This window comes from Siphateles boraxobius, unplaced genomic scaffold (genome assembly GCF_051911475.1).
Source record: "Siphateles boraxobius isolate OS27281-9 unplaced genomic scaffold, OSU_SipBor_1 22, whole genome shotgun sequence".
NCBI lineage: Eukaryota > Metazoa > Chordata > Actinopteri > Cypriniformes > Leuciscidae > Siphateles > Siphateles boraxobius.
The window spans coordinates 33707698-33729152 of record NW_027508833.1 but is presented as its reverse complement, the minus strand read 5'-3'; the positions used below and the strand labels follow the sequence as shown (position 1 = coordinate 33729152).

Below are 21455 nucleotides of genomic sequence, written 5' to 3'. Positions count from 1 at the left end.
CAAACTGAAAGGGATCCAGCAGGGGTCTGGTGATGTCCTTCAGGTGGGCCAGCACCAGTCTTTCAAACGACTTCATGACCACAGACGTGAGAGCGACAGGTCTGTAGTCATTAAGTCCAGTGATTTTGGGTTTTTTGGGGACAGGAATGATAGTGGAGTGTTTGAAGCAGCAGGGAACTTCACACTGCTCCAATTATCTATTGAAGATCTGCGTAAAGACCGGGGCCAGTTGGTCAGCGCAGGCTTTTAAACAAGCAGATGAGATGCCGCCTGGGCCTGAGGCTTTCCTAGTCTTCTGTTTTTTGAAGACTCTGCTCACGTCCTCCACACAGACCTTAAGCTCAGGTTGGATGGCAGGAGGGGGGAGTAATGGGAGAGCAGGAGGTGATGGTGAATGTGTGAAGTGCAGATCAGGACCGGTGTGTAGTGTGAATGAGGGCTTTTCAAACCGGCAGTAAAATGAATTTAAATCGTCAGCCAGGTGTTGATTGTCCACAGATCGGGGGGATGGTGACTTATAGTTGGTGATGTTCCTCAGGCCATTCCAGACTGATGATGGGTCGTTGGATGAAAACTGGTTTTTCAGTTTATCAGAGTAGTTCCTTTTAGCAACTCTGATCTCCTTTGTCAATCTGTTTCTGGCCTGGTTATACAAGATTTTATCCCCACTTCTGTAAGCATCCTCTTTGGCATGACGAAGGTGTTTGAGTTTCCCAGTAAACCATGGTTTATCATTTGTGAATGATAAGAATGTCTTGGTAGGAATGCATGTATCCTCACAGAAACTTATATATGATGTTACAGTATCTGTGAGCTCATCCAGATCGTTGGTAGCAGCTTCAAAAACAGTCCAATCAGTGCAATCAAAGCAGGCCTGTAGATTCTGCTCTGCTTCATTAGTCCATCTTTTTACAGTCCTTATAACAGGTTTAGCTGATTTCAGTTTCTGCCTGTAGGTCGGTATGAGATGAACCAAACAGTGATCAGAGAGCCCCAAAGCTGCCCGTGGGACCGAGTTATACGCATTTCTTATTGTGGTGGAACAGTGGTCCAGTATATTACTATCTCTGGTGGGACATGTAACGTGCTGTCTGTATTTTGGTAGTTCACGGGAAAGATTTGCTTTGTTAAAATCCCCAAGAATGATTAAAAGAGAGTCTGGGTACCTTTGTTCCGTTTCAGCTATCTGTTCAGCCAGCTGTTGTAGCGCCGCGCATTCACACACGCGTCTGGAGGGATGTAAACATTCACGAGAATGAAAGAGGAAAATTCCAGAGGCGAGTAGAAGGGTTTACAGTTTATGAAATGTGCCTCTAAATTAGGAGAGCACATCTTCTTCAGTGTTGTTAAATCTGAACACCAACTTTCATTAATGTAGAAACACAATCCACCACCTCTCGTTTTCCCCGTTAGCTCCGCGATGCGATCCGCTCGGAACAGCTGGAAGCCCGGCAGATGTATTGCGTTGTCCGGTATGGCTTCACTCAGCCAGGTTTCAGTGAAGCACAAAGCAGCAGAGTTTAAAAAATCCTTGTTAGTGTGGGTGAGGAGAAGAAGTTCATCCGTTTTGTTAGGAAGGGATCGGAGATTCGCGAGATGAATACTGGGGAGTGCAGTGCGCAGGCCGCGCTCGCGGAGTTTTACCAGCGCGCCGACACGCTTCCCGCGTTTGCGTCTGAACGCGCGTTTGAACAACACCGCTGCCCCTCCGACGAGAATGTCCAGCAAAACGTCCGAATAATCAAAAACTGTAGAAAAGGTTTCTGGTGTGTGTTTCCTAATGTCCAGTACTTCGTCTTTGGTGAAACTGATAGGAAAAGAATGACTAAACGCAGAACAAACGAACAAAAACAACACAATAGCTGGAGAGCTCCACACCGAGGCAGCCATCCGCGGCGCCATCTTGAATGATTTTTGTAGATGAGTTGAAAGTTCAAAAGAACAGCATTCATTTGAATGGAAATCTTTTGTAACATTAAATGTCTGCTGTCACTTGATCAGTTGAATGCATCCTTGCAGAATAAAAGTATTAGTTTCATAAAAGTATTTAATCCCAAACTTTTGAACGGTAGTGTATTTTTTTCTTCTTCTGATAATCACTATATTAAATTATACTGACGTCATGTATTCTGTGTCTAATCTATTTAAATCTCTTTCTGTATGTATTTTTCTTTGTTGGAAGTTGGCTGAAAGTTGGATGGGTTACAGTGGGCCTGGCTATGGCATCCTCAGTCTAGTTGTGACGGACAGGTTTATCTGGTGTCTGGACTTCAAAGGAGCCCTTTTCTGTAGTAGTCTTCTTAACGGTAGCTTGAGCTGGCAGAGGTTTGAGGAAAATGTCCATCAGGTGGCTCTGTCCCCATCAGGTAAGGGGCTTAGATTCGGTTTGTTATTAAATAAGCATACACCTGTTTAAACAAATATTAGTTGATGGGGTTCTGGACTAAGCCTAGTCCTGAATTTGTAATCTTTATTTCGAACATGGAGAAAAAAAAGTATATAAAAAAATAAAACAATGTTTAAAAACATAAGGAGAAAAAAACAACAAATGAGCATCAAACAAAGTACACTTCTTTCCTGTTAACATACTTCTATTACATGTACGTAAAGGAGTTATATACTCCTACCCCCTTAATTCTTTCTGTCATTCAATTTCCAATTTTTATATTATTATTATTATGTTGTTCTATACACATATGCATACATTATATATATATATATATATATATATATATATATATATATACACACACATACATACATACATACACACATACTGTATATACATATACATACACATACTGTACATACCCATTCACACATACACATCATAGTGACTACTGACAAGTATTTATTTGTCTAACCTCAATTATGTACTTATTCAAGCAGCAAAAAATACAACAAAATAATAACAAAACAAACAAAGAAAAATAACAATGGAGCACTCCTACTTTTACTACAGTGCTACTTGATACCACTTGAAAATAATTTCTTTGTATTTTTTTTTTAAATAGGATTATGTTTGGGCATTGTTTTAGTTTCTCATTTAGTTTATTCCCCAATTTAACTCCGCAAATTGATAAACATAATCTTTTCCTTGTTGTTCTAAATCTATTATTCTTAAAATTTCCCCTACCTCTTAAATTGTACCCTCCCTCCCTTTTAGAAAACATCTTTTGAATATTCCCAGGCAATAAGCTATTTCTTGCTTTGAACATGAATACTGCAATTTGGTATTCAATTAGATCTTGAATTTTTAGCAATTTAGATTGCAAAAATAATGAATTTGTGTGATCCCGAAATCCGACGTTGTGAATGATTCTCATGGCTCTTTTTTGCATTATAACTAGTGGCTGTAGTGAATGTAGATAAGTGCTTCCCCAAACCTCTACACAATAATTCAAATAAGGTAACAATAGTGAACAGTACAAAATGCGAAGTGATTTATGCTCCTCTTGCTAGGACTGCAATACTTTTGGACAGTTTGGTTTTGATGTATTTTATGTGAGGCTTCCAGCAAATTTTTTCATCTATTATCACTCCAAGGAATTTATTTTCAAGTACTCTTTCTATGTTAACACCCTCTAACTGTATCTGTGCTTGATGATTTAACTTACAATTTCCGAATACCATGAATGTAGTTTTACTCAAATTTATTGATAACCTATTTATGTCAAACCATTGTTTTATGTTCTTGGATTCTGAAGTGATTAATTTCAAGAGTTGCTGTAAGCTGTCCCCTGAACCAAATATGTTTGTATCATCTGCAAATAATACAAAATTCAATACTTCAGATACTTTACAAATATCATTGATATATAATAAAAACAACTTTGGTCCCAACACTGACCCCTGGGGGACACCACAAGTCATGCCCAGACATTCAGACGAATAATCTCCCATCTTCACAAATTTTAATCCAGTATTGATCTTAATATTAAATGCACACTACCATTCAAAGGTTTAGGGTCTGTAAGATTGTTTAAATAAGGAATTTATACAACAATGATGCATTCATTGATCAAAAGTGACAGTAATGTATAATGTTACAGAAGATTTCAAATGTTCTATTATTTTACTTTTAAAATTACAAAATGTATTTTGTAATTTTACATTACATTTAATAAAAAATTAAAATAAAAAAAAAAAAAAAATTTTTTTTCAATTATTCTAGTACAGCCCATTTTCAAAAACTAATACTTATCTAATTTCTGGAAGAAAAAAACCAAAGAAAAGAACAGTATATGTGCAGTTTTGGTCTGATCTCGCTGATGTGTTTTCTCAGGCTCATTACTGTGGAAGGTGGAACAGAAGACCATGACTGCTTACGCTTGCGGGAAAGTCACCATCAAAGGAAAGAGACACTGGTACAAAGCCCTGGATGATACGGCATTTGTGGCACTTAGTGATGACACAGCCTGGATCATTCGCACTAATGGAGACCTGTACCTACAGACAGGTGTGACAGAATAAACACACCATACTAACTTCGCATTACAATAACCTATTCTGCTTAATGACTCTATAAAGCTTGTAATTGAGTAATCTGTATTGATGTTAATTCATACTACTTATGTAAAAAAGTACTCGCACTGTTCCGGTCACCAAACGGAATTTTCAAACAGTTCTCCCAAACACCTCTACTGGTTAAATAAACAGATAGTCCCATCCCAAACTCATTAGTTAAACAGAGCAACTCAATTAAACAGAGCAATTTTTTGATAGCTCCATAAGAGCAAGTGTTTACTCTTCCTGGGGAAACGAACAAGTGTCTTATAGTCTCTGTATATTCAGCTGGGATAAAAGAAAGTATTTTAACTTCAAAGAAAGTACTACTACTCGCATCACCAAAGAAGACCACAGAGAACCAAAGACAGAAATCTGCTACTTGTTATTTAACTATTTGACCACTAGAGAGTGCTGTATGTACTTGTAAAATAACTCATTGTGTTTGCCAATTTTATTTTATCAAAAAAATAAAAATGGTCATTATTAACTCACCTTCATGATGTTCCAAACTCATGTGACTTTAATTCTCCCATGGAACACAAAAGGTGAAATGCAATAGTAATTTTTTATTATGCAGTTTAGTTCCCATGTGGACTGAGTATTTCATGGAAAAAGGACTCAAAAGCACCATAAAACCACCATAAGAGTGGTCCATATGACTTTGTGTGAAAAAAAATAAAAACTGGAAAAGTCTGATTTATACAGCGGTTTAATTATATAGAAAAGAGCAAGCACAATATCAGTTCGTGGTTTACAAAAAAAAGAAAATGAATGGGTGTGATGGCACCAAAATGTAGCACTATTCCTTTGACACCAATTACAAAAACAATAGTCAAATCACACATGGGTTTTTTTTTTTTTGCTTTCTTATTCTAAGTGTTTTCATTTGTCACATGTTTTGCTCTAAAGGAATGTAACTTAACCACAGTATTCCTAACATATTACTATAAACACACTAGTAGCTGTTTCTAGTTTCATTGGAAATTTTAACCATGAAAATATGCATAAAGCAGCTAGAATTGTACTGTTGCTCTATGTGTGTTTTCAGGGCTGAGTGTGGACAGGCCATGTGCACGGTCAGTGAAGGTGGACTGTCCATGCCCAATGGCACAGATGGCAGCACGGGGCAGTGTGGTGTGGGCACTGAGCGAGCAGAGGGGCGTGTTTTACAGAGAGGGTCTCAACAGCTACTGTGCGGAGGGGGAACAGTGGAAGTATGACACCGTCAGGTATGTTGGTCAGCGTGGTTTTCTGTTTGCAGATAGCAAATTCGCTATAGTGAGTGAATAGATGAAGCACTGGTTTTCGTAGCTAAACTCAATCTTACATAAAAAATAAAGTGGACACCATACTGAAGCTATTGAATAAGTTGACAAAAATGTCCTTAACATTGCAATTTAAAAAAAAAAAAATTAATTATTGAGTAAAAATGTATTAATATTACTTCAAAAGATTTTTTTACTAACTCAACAGGCTTTTCAAATATAAGTATATTTGACACATTTAATTGGGTCATATTTCCTTTAACCTTGCATAGTTTTGTTCATGGTTTTTGAAGAGGAGAGCATATTGACCTTCCCTTCGCATGGATGTGCCAAAGCATTCTTCAGTTAAACAAAGACAAAAGAAAAAATGACCGAAAAAATGGCCGAAGTCATTGCATTTAGAAACAAAAATTAAATTCTCAAGGCGAATGCATGCCTTGACTCTAGAGGTTAAAAAACCAAAAAATCAAGTCATGAATCTTGGTGTGATTTTGGAGTCGGCCTTAATTTCAGTAGTCATGTCAAAGTAATAACTAAATTAGCGTACTATCATCTCAAAAATATTGCTATGTTTGGTTTGTTTTCCCGCAAGTTTGGTACCACTGTCATAAAACACTGCAAGCAAGATCTGATCGTATCCTTTTGTCTTTTTTTTTTTTTTGCTGTAGAAATAAATGTAAACATTGAGATATTGTATATGCATGTCCATAGTGAGAGCCAAGGTCTGGAACCCATCTGTATTGCTCTGGGTGAGAATAACACAGTCTGGGCATTGGACACCAGTGGCAGCTTATGGTTCAGAACGGGGGTCACGGCTAAAAAACCCCAGGGGGAAGATGACCACTGGTGGCAGGTACATATGTGTAACATGCACATCCACATCCACAATAAATCCTCTTCTAGAGCTGGTCGGATTTACTGACTGCATGCTGTCTTTTTAACGCACTCTCTGTAGATGAATCACATTTTGTGTAAAAAGGCGAATTATTCCAAAAGGTTCCAATTTATTAAACATTTTTAAGCCTGAAGGTGTTGCTTCCTGCAAGAAATGTTTCAAATTGATCAAAATAATGCCTTGAACAAATGTGATTTTTACAAACTCTACAAATGTGATTTTTTCCCCTCATCTTTTCATTTAGGTGAGCATCACAGACTATGTGGTGTTTGATCAGGGCAGTCTTTTTCAGACTTTTATCCAGGCCACACAGACTGTCGCCACAGCCACTAGAGCTCCGGTAGAGCGGGTGGCCGAACGTCTGCGCGTGGCCTTCCTCTCCCAGCACTCCCAGTGCCAGCCTAGCCTTATCAGTGTCAGCACCAGTGGCGTCTGGATTGCTTCTGGGCGCAACGACTTCCACGTTGCCAAGGGCAGTCTCATCGGTATGATACAATGAGTTTGGTCTTAAAAGTGAAATATACTTAGGACCTTTTGATTGGTTCTTGTTTGAAAATGTCACAGATTTATTTTATGGTGATGTTCACCTTAATGCAGGGACATTTTGGAAGGGTATTGTACCCAGAGGAACAGCCTCTGCCACAAAATGGGTCTTTGTGTTCTCCTCTGCTGTTCCAGCCAAAGAGGGTATGTAGAAATCCTGTCTTCTTCATATTCACACCCCTGTAGTATCTGTTGTCTTACAGAAAGCAATGAAATAGTATTGTACTTTGGCTGCACAATTAAAATCTGTATATTCAAGCATGTTTGTTCACCTCACTGGTGTCTCCACAGGGAGTTTCCTGTGGTTAGGTCAGAGCAGGAAAGACCTGTTCTGTATCTGGAACCAAGACCTCCAGATGCGGCCCTTTACCATACAGTTCCCCCCAGACGTAGAGATGGTGCAGCTCTCTGCCTGTCGTGACGCTCTTTGGGGTTTAGATCACTACGGTCGTGTCCACATCCGCACTTTATCAGCCAGTTGCTCTACAGGAATTGACTGGACATTATTGGACCTCAGCCAGCTTGGTAAGAGAATTTTCTTTCCATAGACAAGAGTTTTATCAGTGGATCACATGCCAGCGATACATTTTAACTAAATTTAAACTCTTTTATTGTGAGAGCACCAAGTCTAAAGAAGCTGCATGAAGAAAATATGCTATATTTGTATATTTATAGATTAAATATTATATTCATGAATATATATATATATATATATATATATATATATATATATATATAATATGTATATATTATAGAGAGACAGAGAGAGATGTGAAAAAGAAAGGACGCCCTTTTGAATTCTATGGTTTTATGTATCAGGACATAATAAAAAAAAGGTCTTAAAATTAGGTAAATACAACCTGATGATGATGACATATTACACCGTGTCATTTTTTATTTAACAAAAGCTAGGTCAAAATGGAGAAGCCATGGGTGACAAACTAAATACACCATTACTGCTACCGGAGGAATTAAGAGTGCAAGTAGCAGTCAGGCACTGCTAATCAGATGATCATCAGTAAGTGTGATCACCTCTATAAAAGCAGAAGATTTGGCAGTTTGCTGGTCTGGAGCATTCAGGTGTGTGTTAACACAACGCCAACGAGGGAAAGACATCAGCAATGATCTTAGAGAACCAATTGTTGCTGCCCATCAATCTGGGAAGGGTTATACGGCCATTTCCAAACAATCTGAAGTCCATTATTCTACTGTGAGGAATATTATTCACAAGTGGAAAACATTCAAGACAGCTGCCAGTGGATGTCCCAGTGGAGTGGGCGTCCCAGCAAATTCACCCCAAGGTCAGACCAAGCAATGCTCAGAGAAATCGCAAAACACATGTTAAATGTTGAAGTTCACGACAGTACAATTAGAAAAAGACAGGACAAGTATAACATTTCGGAAGGGTTGCCAGGAGAAATCTTCTTCTCTCTAAAAAGAACATAGCCACAGGACCTGGGCACCTTGCAGTCTATGAGTCGACCATGAACTCCTCTGCATACCAAAGGATTCTAGAGTCAAATATGAGGCCATCTGTCCTACAGCTAAAGCTTGGCCAAAATTGGGTCATGCAGCAGGACAATGATCCCAAGCACAAGAATCAAGGTGTTGCACTGGCCCAGTCAAAGTCCAGACTTCAACCCGACTGAAATGCTGTGCCGGGTCTTTAAGAGAGCTATGCATAAACAAATGCCCACAAACCTCAATGAACTGAAGCAACGTTGTAAAGAAGAGCAGGCTAAAATTCCTCCAGAACAATGTGAGAGACTGATAAAGTCATACAGAAAATGATTCCTTCAACTTATTGCTGCTAAAAGCTCTTCAAGCAATTGTTTGTCAACCATGGCTTTTCCATTTTGGCTTCATTTTTGTTAAATAAATAATGACTAATGACAAATTGTCATTATAATATGTATAATGAGTATAATATGCATAACATAATATGTCATTTGTTCATTTGTCATTACATCTGCTCATTACCTAATTTTAAAACATGCTAATGACCAGATGATTTTTATTTTCTGATAAACCATACAATTCTAAAGGGTGTCCTTTCTTTTTCACATGGCTGTATATATATATATATATATATATATTTATATACATACATACATGCACACACACACACACACACACACACACACACACACACACACACACACACACACACACACACACACACACACACACACACACACACACACACACACACACACACACATATATTTCTTTAAGCAGACACTTATAGGAGTATTGAAAAGCACATTTTTCTTAAGGTGTGCCTTTAGCCCCATTGTACCCTATATGTCAGATTCACTATTTTTGTTTTGTAACTAATCTTACCAACAACTAAACAGAATGATCTTTGTACATTAGGACAAACACTATAGGGTTTTTCCCTGCTTGTTTGTATTCACTAATGTATGCATTACATAGCACTTATTGGTCGTCCCTATGATGACGTGTTTGACACATGATTTAGATAATTTGCTCAAATGTTGCTGCTCCTCAAGGTCTCAAGTGGTCAGGTGTGACAGAATGACGCATGTTGGGCATACCTTGCTAAGGACCCTCTTCTCCTAGTTCAGATTACCATGTCTGGCCTGCTGCTGACATACTTCCGTCAAATTCACAAATAACCAGCCCACTTCCACTTCTACTGAAGTATACTCCTTCTAAACACACTTAGCTTTTACTTTCACATCTTAATTTCCATTTCTTGGAATCGAACAGCCTCTAGCAGGTTTAATAGCAAGCCATGGTTTTGTGTATCCAAACGGCCTGTTGCTAAGGGTGGTGTTTATATTTTTAATTCAAGCAGGTGGTTCTTGCATAACACGTTTTGTAATAAAGCTTGTAAGCTAACTGTCAAAGGTCATGAGAGGAACAGATCAATCCTTTAGTATTGAATATTGCAGTGATTAGGCTTTAGGAATGCTTTAAGCACTCATTTTAATCAGTGAATTTGGTAACAAGACACAAGTTCACAATGTCAGACTCTCCCAAATGCAATCAATGCAGCGTTTCACTGTGACAATGCAGGCTGCAGTCTAATCTGATTACATCAGACATATTTTAATTACACTGCTTGCACTTCCGTGCAATCAATGTAAGGCATGTGTTTGAGCACAAGTATGTGTATGTGTGTGTTTGCTACGACAGGATAGAGACACAAATAGGCAGAGCCATGTGATGGAGCAGCTGAAGCCCTGTCCGTCTCGGGTTGTTTGCGTCAGGGCAACACTGCATTGACAATGTGAAAGATGAGTCTCGGCTAGTCCTGGATGCACAAGCATTTTTAGATCGGGTACAGACTGGGCACATGATGTTTTCAGTACTTTTAGACTCGGGCTTACAGACTGAGACTCAATGAAAGTTATTGGAGTTCAGCTGGTTTAATAAATTGTTTTGTTAGATGAAATACTGGTTCTTTAGATTCTAGTCTCATGTACTTTGTCCTGTGGTATTTGTTCTCAATGAGTCGTTTCATTTTCGGGAAAACACTTAGAATGTTACAGCAGAAAAACACTAAGGGTTTTGAAAAAGGCCATCCTGTGAACTGAAGCGTCAGCTTTGCTTTATCTGGTTCTGCTGGTTATGAATCAGCATAGTGTGCAAAGAGCTCTTGCGGCCAAAGGCCACAGGTGTGACGACATGTAAGCGGTCTATTGTTTTCATTCATTGTGCTCATCAGGCACCCATAATGCTTTTGTTTTTTTGTATTGATTTTGTTAGATGGGTGAGTTTCATACTAAGCCAGTGAAAGAATGTGAAACACCACATCAATAGGAGATAAAGTATATCTAAATTTTTTTGGTTTTCAGTTTTGCATTTGGATGACAGTTATATTTAAACGGCTACAAATAAAAAGGTACTCATCTAATTTTATATATAACAAAATTAACAAACTATTTTTTTAGCTGTGACTTTTTCCGAAAACCAGAAAGTGTCTAAATACATTTAGCTTAATTTTGAAAAGTGCTTTATATATATATATATATAATGTATGTGTATATATACTGTACACTACGGTTTAAAAGTTTGGGGTTGGTAAGATTTTTTTATGTTTTTGAAGAAGTCTCTTGTGCTCAAGGCTGCATTTATTTAATAAATAAAAACTGTAATACTTTTAATTATAATTAATAATTACAATTTAAAATAACTATTTTCTATTTTAATATATTATAAAATGTAATTTATTCCTGTGGTTGCATTTTCAACATCATTCATCCAGTCTTCAGTGTCACATGATCCTTCAGAAATCATTCTAATATGCTGATTTGGTGCGCAAGAAACATTTCTTATTATTAAATAATGTTGAAAACATTTGTGCTGTTCAATATTTTGTGGAAACCATGCAGGATACTTTTTTTCCCTTTTCAGAACAGCATTTATTTTAAATGGGTTTTTACTATCACTTTTGATCAATATAATGCGTCCTCCTTGCTGAATAAAAGTATTCATTTCTAATTTTAATAGTGTCGATAGTGTAAATTTTACATTATATAGTGCCTTTTGATAATTTATATTTTCCCATAGATATGTAATCACACAGTGAAATGAATACCGTCATGGAAAGAGCTGTGAAAGATTGTGTGCCAGTGTATCGCATATTATGTTAAGATTTGCTATCAAAGTCCTCAACACAAAATGTCATGTCAAGGTTTCCCTATCATATCATAGTGTACAGACAAGACCTCTGTACAGTTTTAGGTGAATGTGGGCTGTACTGAATGTAGGCTGCTCTCTTAAGGACATTGTTTTCTGGAAAAATGGCCTTGGATGTCCGTGACACATACATTTGTGAAATGGTGCTAGATATGATGTATGGTTTACAGCTTAACTCTAGGCACACTGCACAAGGTCACAGTCCATTTTGTCAGTTGCCCTCAGATAAATTGTGATTGTGATGAATGGCTAAATGTTTCCAGTACAGTCAGGTGCTTGATGAATTTCAACACATGAAACTTGTATTAAAAAATCTAATTATAATTGACCATACTTTAGGTTAGGGGCTTTTGCGTGTAACTCATCCCATGCTGTTTGTGCTACAGACATGAATGATCAATAATATGTTTTTTTGATAAAAGGTGTGCTATTTCTAAGTCATACAGGTTTTGGATGGTGGAAAAAAAACATAGTTTATTGAGTTATTAATGCTCTCATGTGCCAATCCTATCTCACTGGAATATCGTGTTGACATGCGACATCTCACTTTTACTTTTTCTGTTGCACTCTCACAGGGAACGTGAGGTTTCTCAGTTTGTCTTGTGGTAGTCAGAATGTTTGGGCGTGTGATTCTAATGGAATGGTGTATTTTCGGGTTGGAACTCAACCTTTGAACCCCAGCATGATGCTCCCTGCCTGGATCTGCATTGAACCACCCGAACAGGTAAGTAAGCATTTGACATGACTATTGGCTGCAAAACTCCCACTGTAAAGGAGCCTTATACATGAGCTTGCATCCAGATTAAATGGTATATTACTTTAATACACTACAGTTTGAAGTCAGTTTTTTAAAATAAATTAATAATTGTATTGAGCAAAGATGCATTTAATTGATCAAAAGTGACAGTAAAGATATTTATAGTGTTAAAAAAGATTTCAATTTTAAATAATTGCTGTTCTTTTGTACTTTCTATATTCATCAAAGATTCTTGAAAGAAACGGTTTTCACAAAAATATTTAGCAGCACAACTGTTTTACAAAATAAAAATAAATGTTTCTTGAGCAGCATATTAGAATGATTTCTGGAGGATTATGTGACACTGAAGACTGGAGCAATGGCTGCAGTCAATAATATTTCAAATCAATAATATTTTACAATATTACAGTTTTTACTGTATCTTTGATCAAATAAAGGCAGCCTAGGTGAGCATAAGAGACTTCTTGCAAAAACATTTAAACATCTTACCGACTCCAAACTTTTGTTAGTGACTAGTATCAAGCTAGTATCGTAATTAATGTGTAATTGACCCTTCGCAGGGAGCTTGATTGACAGGTGATCTGACCAATCAAACTTCGCCATCCGCCATTTTGTCCGACAAAGCAGTCAGGAGAGTTAGTAGATTAACATGGGAGGATTTGAACTTGAAAAACTGAATATACTGACGCCTTTCCGCGGTTAAAACAACATTCCTTCTTATGTTCATCCATGTTTATTTGATGCTATAAATGAACTAGAAGGAAGAGATGATCAGTTCACGAACAGCTTTAACTGAGGCTCTACAGCGATCTGTCACGACACATTAAAGAGCCACAAAACGGTATTTATTGTTTAAATTTCTTTTTAAAAATTACCAAATTTGAAAGGTGAGACTTTGTTTAATATGTTTAATATCAAAAGTAACCGAAAAGTAACCTGGTCTGTCAGCGTATTGTCAGTCTCCTCTCTGATCCGCGATGTATTTTTCTGCGTGTGAACTGCGTGAGAACTTGGTGTGTGCATGAGAGCGGCGTAGCTTGTCGGACATAGCGACAGTAACTAAGGGGGGCGGGTCTTTGCGAAGGGTCAATTAGTCAAGTTTGAAAAAGAAAAAGAAAGTTTGAAAAACTCAAAAAGCACTCAAACTCAGAAAAACAAAATCTAAATCAGTTGCATTGCTTACAACTGACCAGTCGAATACTGGTTCCATACTAAATTTCTTGTTTACAGTAATATATATATTTTTATTTTTAATAACAGTTCCTACCATGACCTGTAAAGGATTATTTAACCCTTGGAATACACTGTCATTATTTCACCAGCCTTATGCAGTCTTTTATTCTCATGTTCTCTTTGAGCAGCCTGCTGGGCTTCATCTGGTGAAGATTCAGACTAGTTCTAATGACCGAATGCTGTGGGCACTGGACAACAGAGGCAATGTGCACGTGCGCACCGGGATCACTGAGGAGATGCCCGTTGGGACTGCATGGGAGCACGTTCCTGGTATACCTTCATTACATAATCTCATTCACTGTTTTTATTATTCTTGTATTGAAACTCTCAGCCTGATTCAGAGTTCAGTTCACTTTCATTTGTGTTTAATTAGAGCAGGAACTTGTTTGACTGGTCATTGGTTCAAGTTTGTTTTTTCCAAATTGTAGGACTTCAGGCAAGTCAACTGGTTGTAAGCATGAGGACCGCTTGGGTTCGTCTTTATAACGGTGAAGTGGCTCGTCGATATGGCATTACAGAGAAGAACCCCGCTGGAGACTACTGGAAGAAGATCCCAGGACTGGTCAGCTGGCTCGCAGGTTAGTGTTCATAATTGGTCAATGATAAAATGAGCATCTGCACATGTAAATGATCAGAACTTACCAAGCAGCCTTTTTTTTGCAGTGACCCCGATGGACGAACTGTGGGCAGTTGCTCCTAATGGTGCTCTCAACCAACGCCTTACCAAGAATCTGCTAAACAATATAAGCAAAAACCATGGCAACACAGGTTCTCTGAGTGGAGAGGAGCTGGAGGAGGAGTGGGAGGTGATTTAGATGCCGCAAATTGTGTCAAATCATCCCAGAATCACTGTTCTGTGAAATTTCTTTATAGGCACTTTACTCATTTCTTCTTAAAGGAGTAGTTCACCTGAAAAAAATGAAAAGTCTGTCATCATTTACTTAAACTCATGTCGGTCAAATCCTTATGAGCATTATGCTGTTGAAACATACCTGAGGGAATACCTTGTGCACCTTGTGACCTGAAAATGTTTACCCATATTGTTTTATTCAGCATATTATTTACTAAGTTTTGATATCCACATGCACAGTTAGAGCAGATATTTTGTTACTTGTATTGATTGAGGAATGAGGCTCCATTATACCATTCAAAAGTTTGGGGTCAGTTGTATTTTTTTTTTTTTTTAAAGAAATGAATACTTTTATTCAGGAAGGATGCATTTAACTGATCACAAGTTATAGTGAAGACATTTTCTATTTCAAATAATTTGACCTTTCTATTCATAACGGAATCTTGAAACAAAATGAATCCCTATTCCCACAAATATATTGAGCAGCACAAACATTTTCAACATTGATATAATAATAATCAGAAATGTTTCTTGAGCACCAGATCAGCATATTAGAATGATTTCTGAAGGATCATGTGACACGGAAGACTGGAGTAATGATGCTGATAATTCAAATAAATTACATTAAAAAAGATTTTTTTAAATTGTAATATTTCACAAAATTTGTTGTTGTTTTTTTACTGTATTTTGATCAAATAAATCCAGCCTTGGTGAGCGTAAGAGACTTCTTTCCAAAACGTTTACAAAAATCTTACCGACCCCACACTTTTGAATGGTAGTGTATCCTAATGCACTTTGCTTACTACATAGGGAAATATTTAATGTGAATCTGTTTATACTGTAGCTGTAGTCTACTGCTTTAGAAGTAGAGATTATGTAAATATCTCCTATTTGACCAAACCCATTTCATTAAACACATAATTATAGGTACAGGAAATATACATCACAATATTAGCTTAGATTAACAAACAAGAGGGCATTTGAAAAGGCATTTTTTTGGGAGGGGGGGGTCATGAGAAAAGGAACTAGGTTTACATCGGCTTTAGTTGAGGAAGTTAAGGGATTCAGCTTTATCTGTAAATACACTTGTACCTTGTTAGATACTTGACAGGAGTAAAATCATGGTAGCATTTGACAAATATCTGTGAGACATGAGTTGAATAGAGAGCATGGTCTCTGACTTGCCTCTGCCTACACTGTAGTGATGTGATGCAGTTTAATGTGAGGTATTTTAAAAGGACAGTTTGACTTTAAACTCTTAAAACAAAAACAATTTGAACTTGCTACTTGGTTGATAGAATCTATCATAGTCTGTTATGAAAAAAACTGTACTTTAATGCTAGATAAGCATTCCTCATATACGTCAATATAAAGAACGCATCTTGATGAGTATTCTATCATAGAAAACTAAATATTAATTCAGTGCTAGGTCTGATGTTTAATTTCTTCTCCTCTTTCTTTATTGTCTGACTGTGAAGTCTTTCTTTTTGAGATTTTGACACCTCAGTAATGGATCATATGCAAATAGATTTAAATGACCATGTAAGCATTGCTGCAAGATGTGTTTGCTATGTACGTTACATTTACCATTGTTTTGGCCTATTCTACCCCACTAGTTTCAGTCCTGCACTTAGACCATATTGTAAGTCAGATTAAAGTGATAAATGTGGTACACTGGCCATGTAATGCTAAGCCAGTGTGGTTTAAGTGGTGATGCGCATATAATGTGAACTCGCATATTAAACTATGACTTAAACTCTGCTGTCTTTGCTCCATGCTTAGTCATGACAAACTTCCAAATAAAATGTTTACAATAAGTTTCTCAGCATGTTGTGGTGATATTACAGATGATGTACACTAACAAATGTTTGGATGCACTTACACTATAATCGATCAAAAGTTCTTCCTTTTTTATTAATTGATCAAAAATGACTGTTAAAGACATGTATAATGTCACAAAAGATTCCTATTCTATTCAAAGAATCCAGAAATAATTGTTTTGTACAAAAATATCAAGCATCACCACTGTTTTCAACATCGATGATAAGAAATCAGCAGATTAGAATAATTTCTGAAGGATCTAGTGACTGAAGACGAGTAATTGCTGATGAAAATTCAGCTTTGCCATCAGAAAGAAAATGGTTGTTTTAAAATGGAATAGTATTTTAAACTAAATGCTTGAAATCACTGGCAAATTTAAACTGGCAAAACTAATGTTTTTGTGGGGGTTTTCCATAATGGATGAGTTGAACCAAATAGTACAAATAAAATTACCCAATACCCAGCATTACCCAATACCAAGCATACATGGGAACACCTTTCTATTTAAAAAATATCCCTGGATGCACCACACGAAGTTGGTTGAGAGAATGTCTCATGCAAACGGTGCAGTATAGCTTTGACGAAGCTCAAATATGTTTTGGTTTGTTTAGCATGTTTGGCTTCTTGCATGATCTTTGTTACTGGAATTATGTTAATTAGTGCCTAACAATTGTATTCTCCTAAATCAAGGAAATTGCAATATAAAGATAAGTAATTGTGTCCAAAACTTTTCACTTTTACTGTTTATGTTTAAGTCAGAGATGGGATGTCTAATTTTTCATTCATAAGACCGAGAATGCATCTTGGATTAACTGAATCTTAAATCTCCAAGGCAACAAATGCGAAAAAAAATATATATTTAATAATTGTACAGTTCCTCTGCATAATGCTGGTACTCTAATGTACAACACCTAGCTATTCACATATTTACATAGCTTGTCACATACACTCAAAACTGAATATTTGAAGAAACAATAGAGTCAAGCAATGTGCTTTATTACGTTAAACTTGATCCAGTCTGAAGTCCAGGGGTTTCAAAAAGTCCGGCAGTGAGTCCAGCTGATCTTTGGGAATGGACTGGCTGAGCTTCTGCATGGCCTGAACGAACAGTGAAGGAGGTGATGATTCTGAGAGCAACTGGAAGGCCTGCTCTCCTATAAGACCCCTCCACACATCGGCATTGTCCTGCAACTGTCTCTTCATCTGGAAGCGAAATGTGGGCATGAATAAAACGAGGTAGCCGAGGCAGACGCGCTTCGTCCGCATGTCAAAGTCACTCTGGCAAATCTGTCCGAGTAAACAGTCCAGGGGGGTGTTCCCTGTCATGTCCGTTACGTAAGGACAGGCCCCGTGACCCAGCAACAGAATCAAGCACTCAGGACGCACCAGATCACACGCGATATGCAGCGCGGTCTTGCTGCCGTCAGTATGGACGCATCCGTGACGGTTCAGGTAGCTCCGTCTCTCGCAGTCTGTGAAGTCTTTAATGGTGTCCATAATCATTTTCAGGATGTTGATGCGGTTGTAGCGGACGGCTATGGCCAGGTGCGGTGTGGTGGATGCCTGGCAGCAGCAGAAACTTCTGCTGGGCATCTCCAGCGCGCGGGCGGAGAACCTGTTGAGTAAATAGCGAGCGTACTGCTGGTGATCATGTACCAGCGCGTACAGGAACGCCTCCGACGGGGAGTACGCGCACGCCTGTCCGTCATCTTCCCAATGAAATACCTCCATTGTTCGCATGTCCTCCAGGACCCACACCGGCAACAGGTCCCGTACAGCCTGATAAAATGCAAATGAGGTTTTTTGGCATTGTTTTGGGGATTTATAATCCGCGCGACTCTCGTACATCCCCAGATCCAAAGGCATTATGAGTTCCGCCGTTATATTAAACGTTTTAGGGGGGCTATTTGAATTTATCGTGGTGTTCAATGCAGCCACAGCTGATACTGAAACATCTGTCAGAATAGATGTAACCCAGGAGACCAGGCGGGATAATAAATAATAAGGCGGAAATCTCCTACGATAGAGTCTAAAACCGCTCACCCGCCTTCAAACCCCACTACTAACTCAGCCGAGAGTTTATATACTGTATGCTGGGCACTGGGGCAGCCCGTGTTGGTTTGCGCATATCGCTGCGCTCTTTGCTATTGGATGCTGGCGCGCCTCACGAGGGTACAAAGTGCCTCCAACCTTTCCTTATTAGTGTAGACCGCATCAACGCATGTGTGCGTATGTTTAGGCGATATCGAGTGACCCCCGCGCATTCAGTACATTCAGCACGACTCTTGTTACATAATATCCCACAGGACGAGGCATGCGCTCTTTCACGGGGTGATCTACCCGATCTGTTTACCATTCCAGTCTGAAAAAAAGTGTTAAATTAATTATATAAACATGCTCATTTTTCCGCTTTTTTTGGGGGAGGAGAAGTCAAGGGCAAAAGTATGTGTAATAAAACTGGGCGATAACAATTATTAGAAATCCAGACACGATGGAAATGTATCAATGGAGCCTTATCAAACAAAGTGTGACTGAGATGTGTGTTGAGGAGCATGTGCGCCATCTAGCGGATATGTATTATGATTGCTTTTTTGTTTGTTTCTTCAGAAAAATTCTTCAGAAAAAAAAAGTTTATCGCTACATAATTTTTCATTACTTATATTAGACCTTCTCTACTCTTTGGTTATTGTAATTATTATTATTATTATTAGTATCAGTTTAAAAACGTTTCTGCTTATGGACACAAAAATGATCTCTTGTAAAATAATATCAATTTAACTGTAATTATATGATCAGGGTATATCAATACATAATCAGATTATGGAGGGCTGGATTTATGCATTTTGCATTTTATGCATTCTCATGTATACTCGTATTGCACGTCCAGGACAAATTTTCAATGAGGGGCATATATATAGGCCTATATATAATTTATATAATATGTAATTATTATTTCACTCTAATAGGTTTGTAAAATACTGTAAGACAATCACTATCTAAATTAATCAAATGTTAAATATTGGGCAGAAACGTATCTCCATATTTTGTAATTTTTTAATCATTATAGACCTTATTCTGAGCTTCACGATGACAGGTAAAAACAAGCAAGGCTGTGAGGGATAGACCCGCTGTAAAAAGCTATAAGCTCCTAGATCACTTAGCCTATAATTTTCCACAGCTCATGTTGTCTGTAATTTTTTTTCTACTGAAATTCCTTGGAAAGATATTCTGCAATGTTTCATCAGCAGAACAATCCAAAAACACATTAAATAATAGTACAGACACTGAAGCCATATCCCTCACAGCCTTTCGTGAACGTATCGTTCTTTTGAACCGGTTCTTTTTAGTGAACCGGTCGAACCAGTACACTAAATCGGACTGAATCGTTCGAACCAGTTCGCGTCTTGCATCATTGGTGATCCACAAGTTACTAAAGTTACTCACTTTCAGACATGCCTGACAGTCCCTCCGAATCGAAATAAACCTATATCCCGGAGTATATTTTACTCCAGTAACTCCAACAGTTCACTGAACTAATGATGGTGCTGAGAGAAGGGATGAGCACGAGCAGCTGATACTGCGCATGCGCGTATTACCGAACGCACAGGTACAGCGGTTCTCAGATCACCAGTACAGAACCGAGAACTGTTTCTTCCGGACAAGTTCGACATAATAAGAACTGATGAGTTGATGAGCTGAGCCTGCATGCAATTTTTCTGAGGGACGAAATTGTACGTTTCTTAAAGGGTTAGTTCACCCAAAAATGAAAATGATGTCATTAATGACTCACCCTCATGTCACTCCAAGCCCGTAAGACCTCCGTTCATCTTCAGAACACAGTTTAAGATATTTTAGATTTAGTCCGAGAGCGTTCTGTCCCTCCATTGAAAATGTATGAACGGTATACTATCCTTGTCCAGAAAGGAAATAAAGACATCATCAAAGTAGTCAATGTGACATCAGTGGGTTAGTTAGAATGTTTTGAAGCATCGGAAATACATTTCGGTCCAAAAATAACAAAAACTACGACTTTATATAGCATTGTATTGTCTTCCGGTTCTGTTGGGGATCCGCGTTCAGTGACGCTGCTGACGTAAGACGCTGCTGACGTGTGTCTGGTGCGCCCGAGCTTCGTTTACAGTCTGAGGGAGACGCACGCTGGAAACAAAACAATCTTCACAAACATGTCTAAGGATTTCCACACAGAGGAAGACTTGCATTTTTTTGCCCAGCCATATTTATTTGAACCCGAATACACGGACGCACCAGATACACGTCAGCAGCGTCTTACGTCATCAGCGTCACTGCGGACTCGTGAACGCGGATCCCCAACAGAACCGGAAGACAATACAATGCTGAATAAAGTCGTAGTTTTTGTTATTTTTGGACCAAAATGTATTTCCGATGCTTCAAAACATTCTAACTAACCCACTGATGTCACATGGACTACTTTGATGATGTCTTTATTTCCTTTCTGGACAAGGACAGTATACCGTTCATACATTTTCAATGGAGGGACAGAAACCTCTCGGACTAAATCTAAAATATCTTAAACTGTGTTCTGAAGATGAACGGAGGTCTTACGGGCTTGGAGTGACATGAGGGTGAGTCTTTAATGACATCATTTTCATTTTTTGGTGAACTAACCCTTTAAGTATTTAGCTGAGCATCAGTAGGCTAAATGTAACAAAATAAAACATGTTGGAAACATGTTGATCACATAATTACTTTATTATTACTGTATTATAAAGTTTGGAAAAACAATGAATGGATTGTAAAACTGTCAAACTAAACATTTATTATTATACTAAAATAATATTTTCAGGAACAGCTCATTTAATTTTTTAAGTAAGTTGATATAAATCTTTGATGTAAACTCTTGCCAAGGTTTTAATGGTGCACTGCTTAGTAAAT

General features: G+C 37.9%; 2 protein-coding genes across 3 annotated transcripts in view; one reads left to right on the top strand and one right to left on the bottom strand.

The window, feature by feature from the left end:
- tecpr2 (tectonin beta-propeller repeat containing 2) overlaps positions 1–16537 on the top strand; it is a 28282-nt gene extending 11745 nt beyond the window's left edge. Inside the window, exons 10-20 of the mRNA XM_077239755.1 lie at positions 2183–2366; positions 4286–4459; positions 5558–5738; positions 6486–6627; positions 6914–7154; positions 7267–7356; positions 7504–7737; positions 12456–12604; positions 13999–14140; positions 14299–14448; positions 14534–16537. Coding sequence (XP_077095870.1) covers positions 2183–2366; positions 4286–4459; positions 5558–5738; positions 6486–6627; positions 6914–7154; positions 7267–7356; positions 7504–7737; positions 12456–12604; positions 13999–14140; positions 14299–14448; positions 14534–14685 — 1839 coding nt within the window. The 3' untranslated portion in view covers positions 14686–16537. The remainder of the gene's footprint in view (positions 1–2182; positions 2367–4285; positions 4460–5557; positions 5739–6485; positions 6628–6913; positions 7155–7266; positions 7357–7503; positions 7738–12455; positions 12605–13998; positions 14141–14298; positions 14449–14533) is intronic.
- Positions 12328–18599, bottom strand: ankrd9 (ankyrin repeat domain 9). 2 transcript variants are annotated; one of them, XM_077239757.1, is made up of 4 exons: positions 17543–18599; positions 14513–14779; positions 13080–14410; positions 12328–12658 (listed from the first exon to the last, which is right to left on the bottom strand). In XM_077239757.1, exon 1 carries the CDS (start codon positions 18405–18407, stop codon positions 17544–17546), a length of 864 nt encoding a protein of 287 aa, XP_077095872.1. In that variant the 5' UTR covers positions 18408–18599; the 3' UTR covers positions 12328–12658; positions 13080–14410; positions 14513–14779; position 17543. The 2 variants fall into 2 exon arrangements, with proteins under 2 accessions (XP_077095872.1, XP_077095871.1); XM_077239756.1 differs by having other exon boundaries at positions 12328–14410.
- Positions 18600–21455: the final 2856 nt, after the last annotated feature.

Coding starts and splice junctions, on each gene's coding strand:
- ankrd9 (XM_077239756.1), bottom strand. CDS start 18,407: ATGCCTTTGGATCTGGGGATGTACGAGAGTCGCGCGGATTATAAATCC.